The 15365-nt window shown below is 42.9% G+C and overlaps 1 protein-coding gene across 1 annotated transcript in view; it reads right to left on the bottom strand.

Moving 5' to 3' along the window:
- ube4a (ubiquitination factor E4A (UFD2 homolog, yeast)) overlaps positions 1-13000 on the bottom strand; it is a 44833-nt gene extending 31833 nt beyond the window's left edge. Inside the window, exons 1-4 of the mRNA XM_078533056.1 lie at positions 12902-13000; positions 7116-7277; positions 3163-3345; positions 2431-2543 (exon numbers count right to left, since the gene is read on the bottom strand). Coding sequence (XP_078389182.1) covers positions 2431-2543; positions 3163-3345; positions 7116-7239 — 420 coding nt within the window. The 5' untranslated portion in view covers positions 7240-7277; positions 12902-13000. The remainder of the gene's footprint in view (positions 1-2430; positions 2544-3162; positions 3346-7115; positions 7278-12901) is intronic.
- Positions 13001-15365: the final 2365 nt, after the last annotated feature.

A 15365-nucleotide genomic window follows, 5' to 3' on the forward strand; every position in this document is an offset into this window, starting at 1 on the left:
ACAAACATGTGGGCAAGAGAGCAGGGTGGAGTGTTAAAATGGCAAGCGACAGGGAGGTTTGGGTCTTTCTTGCGGACAGACCGCAGGTGTTCTGCAAAACGGTCGCCCAGTTTGCGTTTGGTCTCTCCAATGTAGAGGAGACCGCATTGGGAGCAACGAATGCAGTAGACTAAGTTAGGGGAAATGCAAGTGAAATGCTGCTTCACTTGAAAGGAGTGTTTGGGCCCTTGGACGGTGAGGAGAGAGGAAGTGAAGGGGCAGGTGTTGCATCTTCTGCGTGGGCATGGGGAGGTGCCATAAGTGGGGGTTGAGGAGTAGGGGGTGATGGAGGAGTGGACCAGGGTGTCCCGGAGGGAACGATCCCTACGGAATGCCGTCAAGGGGGGTGAAGGGAAGATGTGTTTGGTGGTGGCATCATGCTGGAGTTGGCGGAAATGGCGGAGGATGATCCTTTGAATGCGGAGGCTGGTGGGGTGATAAGTGAGGACAAGGGGGACCCTATCATGTTTCTGGGAAGGAGGAGAAGGCGTGAGGGAGGCCTAAGAGCTTAGTTATGGGAAGACATTCCAAGAATTAGCACTACTTACTTGGGAGAAACACAGGCTCGGCTGGACATAGAATCAGAGAAAGGTTACAGCACAGGAAAAGGCCATTCAGCCTGATGTGCCTGTGTCAGCTCTCTACAAGGACTCACCTAGTCAACTCCCCTGCTCTTCCCCCGTGACCCTGCAAATTGTTTCTCATCAGGTAATTACCCAATTCTCTTTTGAAGGTCTGAATTGAATCTGCTCTATTGAATCTGCCTCCATCACAATCTCAGGCAGTGTATTCCTGATCCTAACTACATGCTGCAAAAAAGATTTTCTTCTTGTCGCAATTGCTTCTTTTGCCAATCACCTTAAATTGGTGTCCTCTGGTTTTCGATCCTTCTGCCAGTGGGAACAGTTTTTCCTTATCTACTCTGTCCGAACCCTCATGAATTTAAGCACCTCCATCAAATATCCTCAATCTTTTCTTCTCTAGGATTCCATAAATTGGAACCAGGGAAATTTTTCTGTCAGGCAGAGTACAGTGACTAACTAATGGAGTTTAAAAATACAGGAATCAAAACAAAATAGGAAATGTACACAACTTTTTTTTAAACGCTAAGAGGGTGATAAAACTGTAGAAAAGATTGCCAGCAGGAATGGTAAAATAGAAAACCATGGCAAGTTAAAAAAAAAATACAAAGGGACTCCCGTTGATAAGGGGATACCGTGTATTTGTTCCAGCATCACAGTAAGGAACCTAGTGGAAAGTATGGAAGGGTAGGCTAAGTGGGAGAATAAACTTTTGCAAAATATTGCCACATTTTATTTAGTAATTGCTACCCTAACAGAGGCCAAGTACAGGCCAAGAATCAAACTAGGGACTTTCTGGTCTGTTTCTAAAAATACAACACTTAATACTGCTCTCTGTGGTTTATTGGTATACTACACTGCATAGTTTACATGGGGATTTCCCACACTGAAACGGATTTAACCGAACGTAGGAATCTCTCAACCCTGACAATAACCTATATCTTCCCGCCAAATGTTCCCAGCAATAAGTAATCATCTTGGTGTAATTATGGCTAGTTCAACAAGCACAGGATGGATGTGAACCATCAGGACACAGGATGAGCCAACTTTTCATTTTCCCTTATGAAAAACAATTGCCACTAAAAGGAAAATAACACATCACTGAATCATTACCAAAATTCATTAAAACAGATTTAATAGCCCCATGGCCAGTAAATAATTATGAGACAGTGAATCAGTATATGAGCAATAACCTCTACTTTCCTGTTGCCAACATTTTGTCCAGTTGAAGGATTCACATAATGCAAGGGTGATACTCAAGTGGTTTTTATTTGGCTGAATTTCCTCCCCAAGGGCTTATTTCTTGCAGGGTTCCACAAGCAATGGGTACCCTCTAATACTCAGTGAGATGCCAATTGTCATGTGAGTGATTATTAGCAGGCTATTTGCCCATGGAAAACTTCAAAGCTAAACTAGATCCTGTGCTCAGCTGGTTTTCAAAGGGCACTGGACAAGCGCCTCTAACCAAGGGGCACAAAGGCAAATTACAGTGTTCCTGCTGGACTAACAGATATGGACATAACAAAATGATGGGCAAGAAATGGCCAGCTGGTCTGCCAAGCCTACACCACAACAGTCGGACCACCATGGATAAACACTTCATTCTCCCTGCTGCCAATATCAGTTAGCTAAGTCCAGATGTTTAGGTTACAAGCCTGTGCTCTTCTGGATTGTATGGCTTAATACCACATTACACAGAGTTGCAAGTGTTCAGGGCATTGCGGTACTGAGAGAATAACTTTAACACAGAAATTAAAAACATGCCTCCCAGGCAATGAAAAGAATGTTAACTATTTGAAAACATTGATACCTGTTCCACATTGTTCATGTCAAGCCAGTCCTGTCCGTCCATGTCAGTGGCCATATCGTCCAAGAAAACACAGCGTGGTGGAATCCCATTCCCTCCCTTCAGACTGGGGTCACCTAAAAACACACCATCCAAAATATCTCAACATAAATTCATCAAAAGTCTGAGCTCAGCGGCAGATCTCAGATCTTAGGTGAACACGAGTGCTACAGTTTAAGTGCAAATCGAGTAAAGGCAAGAAGTAGGAAGCAATGCGTAGCAGGAACAGATTGTGAAACTTTGCAGCAAAATGATATAAATGAGCATTAGCAGGATCAAAAAAGAAGCAGAAGTGGAAAGCATCTCTTTTGTTCATTTGGAACAACTTTTATGTAGGGCTTTAGGCTCGTGAACCTCAATCTTCAAAGCACACTGGTCCTATTGGTCTTAATTCCACAGCACAAAAGTGTCCCTAATTCAGCACTAAAGTAGTAGTCTCATTCAGCAAGTGCTCAAAATGATGAGTGTGGGAAATAGAAAGTATAATGCCGATGTGGTAATGGATGCTCTTCAGACGGTTGGAATGAGGCGCATTGCGGGCTTTACCCTGCATTTAGCCCACAATATGCCTAGCCTAATAACCTTCGTTATTGTCTCTGGTGTGTGAAATTATTCCATTCTTCTTCAGGACTAACATCCCTCACTTTGAGGAGTATAAAATTCACAAGAAAAATAATCCACATGCTAGATACTCACTGTTGTCAAGTGTAATAAGGAAGATGCGCTGAAGCATGTGATTGATGTTGAGTTGTTCACATATTTCCTTTTGAGAGCGAAATGCACGATTGGCGTCTGTAATAGAGTCATTATCAATGCTCTCAATACTACTGATGTCTGAATCTTCACTGTCATAAACTTCTTCTGCAGATAATGGACATTCTGGAGAGTAACACACAAAGAACAACATATGCAATCACACAAAGACTCATTATACACTGCAAGATAAATGTGGGGGGGGGGGGTTCAAATAACGGTTAACGCCTTTTCTAAGTTTGTTCCTGTGCTGGGCTAGCTGACTTAAGCCTGGGCAGATTTTTAAGTCTTGGCACTCTGGGTTGTGGAGGGAAAAATCAGCCAGATTCCTGCTCTCAACTGCTACTCAGTGATCCCTTCTGGAAAATGTGCATGCAGATGCCTGGCAATCATAGGATCATACTTAGTTGTAGCCTCAGCCCAGAAGGTTACATCCTTTTCCCGCCTCCAAATACAAATTTGTTTCCCTTTATAGAAATGTTACACTTCCTGGCTACCAGTTACTATATTCAAACCTTAATTCTGCCTAAGGGAATGACACCATTGTACAGAGACGGAGCACGCACTCAAAATGTGGCTGAGTGGCCTCCTGCAGTCAGAGAAGTCTCAACTATAATTACTCTGTCCCACATGGATAGGTTCGCATATACAGCTCGCACATTTTATGTAAAACATGGCAGAAATTTGAGCTAACTCACCTCAGGTATTCATGGCTAACCATGAAATCTCAATTTGATCCTCTCCCAATCCCAACTTATCTGTAACAAAAACAGAATTACCTGGAAAAACTCAGCAGGTCTGGCAGCATCGTCAGAGAAGAAAAGAGTTGACATTTCGAGTCCTCATGACCCTTCAACAGAACTGAGTAATATTAGGAGAGGGGTGAAATATAAGCTGGTTTAAGGTGTTGGGGGGGGCGGAAGGGGTGTGTGTGTGGTTGTAGGGACAAGCAAGCAAGTGATAGGAGCAGATAATCAAAAGATGTCACAGACAAAGGAACAAAGAGGTATTGAAGGTGGTGATATTATCTAAGAGAATGTGCTAATTAAGAATGGATGGCAGGACACTCAAGGTACAGCTCTAGTGGGAGTGGGGTGGAAAGACACTGCTTGCTTATCCCTACAAACTCCCCCCCCCTACCCCCCAACTTCTCTCCCCCCACCTTAAACCAGCTTATATTTCACCCCTCTCCTAATATTACTCAGTTCTGTTGAAGGGTCATGAGGACTCGAAAGGTCAACTCTTTTCTTCTCCGCCGATGCTGCCAGACCTGCTGAGTTTTTCCAGGTAATTCTGTTTTTGTTTTGGATTTACAGCATCCGCAGTAGTTTTTTGTTTTTATCCCAACTTATCTGTGTTTTGCTAATACATCTGAGCCCCTCCAATACACCTTATCCTTTCTTCTCTCACTTCTATCATTTACTTCTACTTTCTAAAATTTATTTGCGCATATTTCCTGTACCAACAGCAACTGCTCTTGCAATCACCCTGAGTATTGCACTTGACTGCTCTGTCACGTCCCATATATCCAATTTCTTGTCAGATCACAATACAAGCACTTCACTACATATCACAGAATCTTGGGATTTTGTGGCAAATATCCCAACTGGATCTAACCAGCCCTGAACTCTGGTAATAATTAAGCAAATAACTGCAACCTTAATTTTCTAGCATTGGTATCCCTCACCACTTCCTCAAATAGCTACTATTCTTCACCATTATACTTCAACAAATACAAAAGACAAGGAATAACACCAAACTCCTAACAAAGTCTGAACTTCGGAGGCAGGAGTGAAGGGTGGGAGGTGGAGGGGGAGAGATAATGATCCGACCCCTTGATTTCCTTAAGACCTCTTCCAGCCTCTCGTAGAATTTATTTTCCACAATGTAGAAAATCACCAACTCCAACATCTACCTGCTGCTCTCCAAAAGCTGGAAGTCTTTTTCCTTTATCATAGCTTGCTGAAGAGACAGGTACAGCTTTTCTTACGTCCTTGTACCACTACTAGGCACAGGAAAATTGTTTATGAATACCCTTATAAGAGGCAAGAGGGCCCCTCTCCCTTTCTCAATTGTGTAAATACTTCTCACTCCAGTCACATTCCTCATATTAAGATCTTTGACTCCACAAATGATATTTAAAATTCCACCTGCCATCAGCATGCAAGCTTTCAATTTTGCTAGACTGTCACAAACCCTCACCTGTCAATAAGCTAGGAGAAATGTTTGGATTTCTCCAACAAACATAACTTCAGCTTTAAATGGCTGAGCTAAACTGTTGTAAACAAGTGACTAGGTCAGAAATTCACATTTTCTTAATTTCTTTCATAGGATGTGGGCATCGCTGGCAAGGCCAGCATTTGTTGACCATCCCTAATTGCCCATGAATTGAGTGGCATGCCACACCACTTCAGAGGGCAGTTAAGAGTAAACCACATTGCTGTGGGTCTGGAGTGGCATGTAGGCTAGATTTCCTTCCCTAAAGGACATTAGTGAACAAGATGGATTTTTACAACAATTGACAATGGTTTCATAGTGACCATTACTGAGACCAGTTTTTCAATTCCAGATTATTAACTGAATTTAAATTCCACCAGCTGCCGTGGTGGGATTTGAACCCTTGTCCCCAGAACATTAGGCTGGGCCCCTGGATTACCATTATGCCATCATCTCCCCCTAATTTTGGTCCATCTGAAGCACAGATTCTTCATCACTATGTTGTAAATCGCTGAGTAAATATCTTGATATTTCAAAGCACATGATGGTTCATTCAAGAGTTGTAATCTTAATCTCACCTCAAGGGCAATTAGGGATGGTCAATAAATGCTGGCCTTGCCAGCGTTGCTCACATCTCAAGATGAATTAGAAAATGATGAGTTACAGCAGTGTTTTTGAACATTGAATGCTGTTGACAATAGGAGATGTGTGAACAAGAATGTCAACATTAGGAAGTTAAATTAAAACAATTAAAAATGACAATCACTTAACGTGGGGCGGGTGGGTTTAGTGGTATTTAATGTCTTCTATTATTCATTTTATATTGAGAGAGCCAAGCTGATGTATGTTTTTCTCATTGTTGAAAGCATTCTCAAATGTAAAGTTTCATTCCCAACAGTTGTAAATAGAGTACCCGCAGCCTGACAGTGTTCGGATAAAGGGCAATTAATTACACCACAGACACAGTAATGTAGTGGTTATGCGGAGGGCATGAGTTCAAATCCCAGTAGCGAAACATTTTTTTTAAACTAGTAATCTTTGGGCTGGTATCAGTAAAAGTAACCATGAAAACTGCCTCACCACAGGTTCCCAGATCCCTAAAACAAATATTCTTACATAATAAGTATTTAGGATTTGGAATGCATCGCTTGATAGGATGGTGGATACAGATTCAATAATAGTTTTCATAAGGGAACTGGTTAAGTACATGCAGAAAACAAATTGCATGGACATGGAGAAAAAAAAAGAGTACTAACTGCATTGCTCCCTGCAAGTGCCAGCACAGATTCAACAGGGCGAATAGCCTTCTTTGGTTTTGTACTTGTCTATGATTCTATGAAAGCAACTTTGTTTGCGAAAAAGAGATGATCTCTGAAAAATCACTGTTTAGATTTTAGGCTAAAAACAGATTAGCAAAATTTAAACCTCAACAAGATGCCCTGCAGTCCTATATGGAACATGCTGGAACTCACATGAAACACTTGCACAGCGCTTATCTGAAAAAGTAAGCTGCTATGCAACCTACTTTCTTCCTGCATTATTCGAGTCTGCTGCTCTATTCCTACTTTATTAATATACTGCACAGAGGCTCACTAGGAAGACCCTTTTGTTTGCAAGGCTTGCTGTCAATGCTCGTTACTGGGAAATAGACAGCCTTGGAAGCTCTGAACTATGCTTACCTGGTGGTCCTGTAGGAAGCTGCTGTTTCTGGACAGAAGCAAATTGTTTCGCATCGGCCACAGAACTGAAGAGAGCTGCAAAGGGGTTGCTGGATATGTTATTATTGTTCTCCTGGTCAGTCATTTCTCTTCAAAGCCCACTCCATTCAGCTCCAAAGTAGGCTGGGAGGAAAACAATACATAATACAGATAAATCATCCACTCCTGCTAGACATGCTGACACTCAAAACTATTTCTGCATGTCACAGTATGTATACACAATTGCAAGGTAAAACGCTAAATTGGACAAATGCGCTCTTTCACCAGAGAGATTCCGACGCTAAGTGATAACTCATTACAGACAATCATCACACTTCTCTTTTTGCATAAACAAGTTTGTGCTTAAGTAACCTTTTTCCAGCTAATCCACAACCACCTCTGCCTATAGACAACAGGGAGACAAAGGGAAGATTTTGGAAAAGGTAGGAAATTCTTGGCCTATCAGCAATTTGGCTGCAAATTGTGCTAGTTTTCAGAAGTGTTTCCCCCCACTCCCTCAGGTTCCCTCACTAATTGGCACACGGAACATAAAATCTGCCATGAACCAGTGCAGTTGGGCAGTGTTTTAGGAAGTAATCCTTCTTCTAAGGAATATTTTTCATGTAAAAAATGTTATAATCTATTGAAAAGTGGTAATTCAGTGGTTTTATTGATAGAGCAGAAAATGCATTTAACACAAAAAATGCATTTCCAATCTAGCCCATCACCTGTAGGTAACAATTTTAAATAACTCAAATTACTCTAAGAAACTATACAGAATACACTTCAAAGAAGTACTTCATTGGCTGTAAAGCACTTTGAGACATCCAATGGTCGTGAAAAGTGCTATTTAATACAAGTCTTTCTTTTTCTTCCTTTTAATTTCACTACGGTTCCTTGATGTCACACTCTGTCAAATACTGCCTTTGTGTAAAGGACAGTCACCCTCACTTCACCTCTGGAATTCAGCTCTTTTGTCTATGTTTGGGCCAAGGCTGTAATGGAGCAGAGTGGTCCTGGCTGAATTCAAACTGAGCACTAGTGAGCAAGTTATTGCTGAGCAAGTTCGGCTTGAGAGCGCTGACGATGATACCTTCCATCATTCTGCTGGTGATTTGAGAGTGATTGGCCAGATTGCATTTGTCCTGCATTTTGTGGATAGAACATAGTTGGGCAATTTTCTATTTTGTTGGGTGGATGCCAGTATTGTGGCTGTATTGGAACAGCTTGGCTAGGTGCATGGCCAGTTCCGGAGCACAGGTTTTCAGCACTATAGCCCACATTGTTTCCTACATTACAAAAATGGCTACACGCCGAAATTCTCTACAAAGTGCTCTGGAACATTCTGAAGTCACGAAAGTCATCATAGGAATGCAAGACTTTCATTCCAATATAAAAGAAAATCAAGAATACCATTGTTATATAAATACAGTAGCATGTAATAAGGACCTCCTTTAATGTATTCCCATGTGTCAATCTGAACCCCATCCCCCAAATAAAATCTGTTTGTGATGTTCTATACTGGTTTCCTCAACCTTCGAACAATACTTCTATATGTAAAAAAGCTTTCTAGAAGTTAAGAAGAACATAAAGACATGGTAAGAGATAAAACAGTTTAATTTCACAAAGAATGATTAACTGGATTTTTAAAAAAATGCAACTTTCTCACCTCTGCCACTAAGGGTGCGAACAAATACTAGAGTACTTCCAAGATCACCTGCAGTTCTCTGTTAACTTCAACACTTTTATTAGCAAATGTGACTGCACAGTGTATCACAAGCAAGAACTCTGGCTGATTTTCACCTTTTTAAGCCAAGACATCAATCCAGGAATTGAACCTGACACCTGACTGCCCAATGTGTACTGGCTCAGTGACAGCGTACATGTTAGCCAAGTAAATTAATTCTTGATAACCTCAGTTTTTTTTAAAAAGTGGAGTGATGAAAAGATTCACTCGAAGATGGAAGCTCTGTGCTTGTAGTGAACAGTTTATAATGATATTCAGATGTTAACTGTGCTTATGGGATGTTGAAACCTGACACAATCAGATACAAACAGAAGTTCAAGAAATCCACATCAGTAAAGTTTTAAACATCTTCAGGTTAATTTTACATTAATCACTTATAGCCAGGGTTGGAAGATATATCTAATATTAGAAGCACATCCATTCCAAACTTAGCTTCTGTATAAATCTGGTTTATCTGAAATCTGAACTATCAAATCTGAACTATAGTGCTTCTAACCAAGCTGCATTATTACTACAATATGGAAGGATGCAGCTAGGAACCGAAGCTATGCTGCCACGTGAACTCAATAATTTAGTGTGACAACGCAAGGCAGCGAAGTGAGTTTGGGAGCAACTATTACACTGCATACCATTAGCACAGCAAGCAATGTTCCAGTTATTCAAATCTGTTTATCTGAACCTGTCATCCTTTGCTTGGAGGCTCCAGGATACATAAACCCATTTTTATTATTTGCTTCAGTCTTTTTGTGAAGAAGCCATTGCAGATCCAAGGTTCTAGCCCCTTCAACAACGTGCATTTCTACTGAGCTGCTCACGTAAAGAAAAACAAAAGAAGAAAAAAACAAAGAAAATTGTGGACAGCGAGTAGGAAAGGAAGTACGGTTATAGGGAAGACTTTTCAATGAAGGAGGTGGGAAGGCCTCCATTTAAAAGTTTCTAGAGATCTGTAATGTGCATAAATATCCAACATCAAGGAATGAATCACAAGCTACCAAAGAAGCTAACAAAACAAAATATAAACATGCTGTCCAATATTCAGATCAATTGCTTGCAAGCCATTTCTGACTATTATGGGCTATGTATTGACTTCTAAGATTACTTGCTGCTTCAGGTGGTGTTGCCGCCTCATTGCAGGTTTAAAGGTAACAGTTTTTCAGAAAGATCATTCTATATCTTAACATCAATACCTCAGGTACAGTGGAAATTACACTGGTGTAAACAGACTAAGAGGATAATTCAAAGGTTATCGCATCAAAAACAGGTTGCATATGCCAGAAATTTCTGTAATATATAAACTGCAGGGTGTGGAGGGAGGGGGAATATAGACTCAGACTAGAACACTGCTGTATTGGTTATAGTGTATGCTAGTGCAATGAGCAAGAGAACGGTGGTAATGTACTCCCTATATTTTTACTCTATCAACTTATAATTAAGCTTACTGGTTTTAGGTAAGTGAGATACATTCCTAAAGAGAAAGTGTGCAATCCATATTCAGCAAACAAAAACAGTACTGGTGGATGGCAATCTCTCAGTAGCTTTACTTGGATACTCAAACAGTGATAGTTTTCCAAATGTCAGACCCAATGCTGACTTAAAGTCCTTATTACTTTTGTTTTTATTTGTTCATGGGACATGGGTGTCACTGAGGATACTCAGTGCTGACATGGTGGGAATTCTAGGGTTTTGACCCAGCAATGATGAAGGAACAATGACATAGTTCCAAGACAGGTTGATATGTGACATGCAGGGGTTACTTTAAGTCTGAGTACTGACAATGTCAGACTATTGAACCATAAAGGAATCACAGATAACTTGATCCTGATCACCCAATGTACACAGGCACTTTCAACAGAGCTAGTTAATGATCTGCACCAGGTACTCCATATACGTTCTCCTTCCTGGAGTATTGATACCAACTGTAGCATTCATATAAAAGCAAAATACTGCAGATGCTGGAAATTTGAAACAAAAACAAAAATTGCTGGAAAAACTCAGCAGGTCTGACAGCATCTGCGGAGAGGAATACAGTTTAACATTTCGAGTCCGTATGACTCTTCATCAGAACTAAAGAGAAATAGAAATATGGTGAAATATAAGCTGTTTAAGGGGGTTGGGACAGGTGGAGCTGGATAGGGGGTCAGTGATAGGTGGAGACAAAGAAGGGATTGCCAAAGATGTCATAAACAAAAGGTCAAAGGGGTGTTGACGGTGGTGATATTAGCTAAAGGATGTGCTAATGGTGGCATTAAGGGTAGAAAGCAGGATGAGCAAGTGACAGATGGCCCCTACTCTTCTTCAAAATAGTGCCATAAGATCTTTTATTTCATCCTGACGGGGCAGACTGAGCATTGGTTTAATGTTTCATCCAAAAGATGGCACCTCCGACAGTCCAGCATTCCTTCATCACTGTACTCGAGTTTCAGCCTAAATTTTGTGTTCAAGTCAGTGAGGCATGAACCTATAAACTTCTGGTTTAGGCAAGACTGCTACCCAGAGGTCCAAAGTCACCTGTTCCTCCCAAGCATGCTACATTTACCACACATCTCAAATTTCTCTTATACCATGCCCCAAAATGTTATTTTCTGAATTAAATCTACCTAATTTGTATTTGAATGAATCAACACTAACTGCTTCGTCATCTCCCAAGCATTCTGTTTTATAGACTAACCACTTGATCAGTGAAATAAAATGTTCCTGCAGATTAATTCTAAGTTTACCCTCCTTTCAAGCACTGCGCATGCTCTGTAATCCTGCTGTTCTAGGCCCTTTAGAATCCTAAAAACAGCAATAATCTCACCTCTCAACCTTCTCTTTTCCAGTGGGAACACATGCCCAATTTACAATCTCCCCCTCACAATCCAGTAACAACCACCACCCTCCCCCACCCACACCCCACAACTCACCCTCACCAATTGATGGGCAAACAGAAATAATAACAAGTCTGGTTCAACATGTTCTGGTTCACTGTGAGCAAGGGCAGTTAAACAAAGCAGGATTCTTAGAAATGGGCAGGGAAAGAAAACTCTACCATGCAGTAAAAATTCTCAATCATAGTAACAATGACCACAAAGGTCTTCAAAACTTAGTGCAAAGGACTGGCGATAAAAATATTATTGGTTTTAGTTCAGCCCATTAGCAGAAACACACGCCAAGAGGTCAGTGAGCTGTTCTCCTTCAGTTCTGAGGCACCAGAAGCCAACCTGACAAACAGTTGAGAGGGAAGGAGGTGATGGGATTTGAGGGAAGGAGGTGATGAGATTAGAGGGAAGGAGGTGATGGGATTAGAGGGAAGGAGGTGATGGGATTAGAGGGAAGGAGGGATGGGATTAGAGGGAAGGAGGTAATGGGATTAGAGGGAAGGTGATGGGATTAGAGGGAAGGTGATGGGATTAGAGGGGCGGTGATGGGATTAGAGGGAAGGAGATGATGGGATTAGAGGGAAGGAGATGATGGGATTAGAGGGAGATCTTCAGCAAAACATATATTTTCCTCTCTATCTAATGCAAAAAAAATAGCAGCAAGAACCCTGGTGTCAAGCCAAATGGCTGAGAGAGAGAGAGAGAGAAATAAAGCTGCCTGAAAACCTAGGGCCTACACAACACACAGCAACAAGCAGCAGAGGGAGAGAAAAAAACTCTTTAAAAATTAACATTTTACAATAAACATGCACATTAAACAGCCACTCGGTTAAAACAAAGACAATCACAATAAACAAGGACCAACTGTAACCTCAGAATGTGGGGGGGACACACACACATAACAACACCCAGAAAGTGTAAATGATTAAATCAATTAATTAATTAGAGCATTAAATTTAAAAAGCAGGCCCAGGCATGGGCGAATAAAGCCCAGTCAGTCAGCTAGAAGGACAAGGGGGTATTTCCCCGGTCACTGAGGGGAGGGGGAAACTGAAGGGGGGGGGGAATGGCTTTGTACCGATTATTATTTGGGATCTATTGATTTATATTGATTGTTCTGGGGGTTGCCGGGGGGAAACGGCCCCCGCTCGAGCCACCCTTACCTGGGCTCCGACTGTCCGTCCGTGCGGGAGGCCTGGGCTCCCTGCGTGCGCGCAATCCCCACCGGCGTGCGTCAGTACGCGCGCGCACGCACCCGCGCGCGCCCCCGCCTTGCGTCAGACCGGCCGCGAGTACGCGCCGCCCATCGCCCCACCCCCCCCTCCCCCCCCCCAACCCCCCTCCCCCCCCCAACCCCGCGCACCACCTACCCCTCCCCCCCACCCCACTGAGCCCCGCCCCATACGCCCCGCCGCGCCCCGCCCCTTTCCCGAGCCCCGCCCCCCCCAACCGCCGCCCCGCGCGCAGCTCCTTCCCCTCCCAGAACGTCATCTCAAAGAGGCCCGCGTCAGGGTTACAACAACAACCTACCTTGACATCAAAAATCAGAAAGTGCCAGAAAAACACTGCAGGTCTAAAGATAGAGTGGAATGAACGGGGTATTCAAAATCATGAGGAGCTCGGACAGAGCAGATAGGGAGAGGCGGTTCCCCCACCTGTGAAAGGATGGAGAACAAGAGGGCACAGATTGAAAGTAGTTGGTACAAGAAGCCAAAGCCTCATGAGGAAAAGCTTTCTCATGCATGGAGTGACTGGAATGCACTGCCTGAGTGTAGTGGAGGCAGGTGCAAATGGGAATTAGACCGTTATCTCAAAAGGAAGAATACGGGTTACAGGAGAATGACACTAAATTCCAAGAGCTGGTGCAGACATGATGGGCCGAATGGCCTCCTTCTGCCTGGCAGCATCTGTGAAGAGTTCAGAGAAGGTTCGTTCGGCTGATCCTTGGGAAGAAAGGCTTATCTTATCAGGACAGGTTGGTCCTGCATCCATTGCAGTTTAGAAGAATGAGAAGTGACCTTATCGAAACATATAGGATCCTGAGGGTACTTGATAGGTTGGATGCTGAAAGGATGTTACCCACCCCCCCCCAAAAGAGACCAGAACAAAAATAAGGGGCGGGAGGGGTCTCCCATTCAAGATGGAGATGAGGAGAATTTTTTTCTCTCAGAGGGTCATGTGTCTATGGAACTCTCTTCCTCAGAGAATGGTAGAGGCTGGTTCATTGGACATTTTCAATACAGATGTAGATAGATTCTTGATTAACAAGGGAGTCAAAGGGTATCAGGGTAGGCAGGAAAGTGGCGCTGAGGCCCACAATCAGATCATCCCATTCCGTTGAAAAAGGGGTGAGGGGTCAGGCGGAACAAAAGGGAAGGTCAAGGATGGGTTAGAGGAGGGGGGAAATTAAACACCAAAGATGCCATGGAACGAAAGGCAAAGGGAGTAGTAATGGTAGTAGTAAAGAAACAAAGCATTGAGCCCGAGTAGGTGTTATTGGAAAATAAAGGTCAGCTCTGCCTGAAAGCAAAACCATGTAAACAAGATACAAACTGGCACGTGGGGGGGGGGAAAGAGGACAGAGTTAATAGTCTGATGTTGAACTCACTGTTGAGTCCAGAAAGCTGTAAAGTGCCTAATCAGAAGATGAGAATCTTGTATGCTTCAATGAGATCACCTCTATATTCTCTGATGTTCAGAAGAATGAGAGGTGACATCATTGAACCATACAAAATTCTGAAGGGGCTTGACAGGATAGACAGAGAGATTGTTTCCCTTAGCTGGAGAATCTAGAACACAAGGGCACAGTCTCAGAACAAGCATCTCAAATGATTGATCAAAGTGCCAGGTTTTAAGGATTTTTTAAAAATTCATTCATGGGATGTAGGCATCTCTGGCAAGGCCAACATTCATTGTCCATCCCTAATTGCCCTTCAGAAGGTGGTGGTGAGCTGCCTTCTTGAACTGCTGCAGTCCATGAGGTGTAGGTACACCCACAGTGCTGTTAGGGAAGGAGTTCCAGGATTTTGACCCAGTGACAGTGAAGGAACAGCGATATATTTCCAAGTCAGGGTGGTGAGTGGCTTGGAGCAGAACTTCCAGTTGGTGGTGTTCCCATGCATCTGCTGCACTTGTCCTTATAGATCATACCATTCGTGGGTTTGGAAGGGTTGGTGAGTTCCTGCAGTGCATCTTGTAGATGGTACATATTGCAGCCATTGTGTGTCGGTAGTGGAGAGAGTGAATGTTTGTGGATGCGGTGCCAATCAAACAAGCTGCTTTGTCCTGGATGGTGTCAAGCTTTTTGAGTGTTTTTGGAGCTGCACTCATCTAGGCAAGTAGAGAGTATTCATCACACTCCTGACTTGTGCCTTGTAGATGGTGGACAGGCTTTGGGGAGTCAGGAGGTGGGTTACTCGCCACAGGATTCCTAGCCTCTGACCTGCTCTTGTAGCCACAGTATATGGCTAGTCCAGTTCAGTTTCTGGTCAATGGTAACCTCCAGGTTGTTAATCATGGGGTATCCAGCGATGGTAATGCCATTGAATGCCAGAGGACGATGATTAGATTCTTTCTTGTTGGAGATGGTCATTGCCTGGCACTTGTGTGGCAGGAATGTTCCTTGCC

Source organism: Cetorhinus maximus, chromosome 2 (genome assembly GCF_964194155.1).
Source record: "Cetorhinus maximus chromosome 2, sCetMax3.hap1.1, whole genome shotgun sequence".
NCBI lineage: Eukaryota > Metazoa > Chordata > Chondrichthyes > Lamniformes > Cetorhinidae > Cetorhinus > Cetorhinus maximus.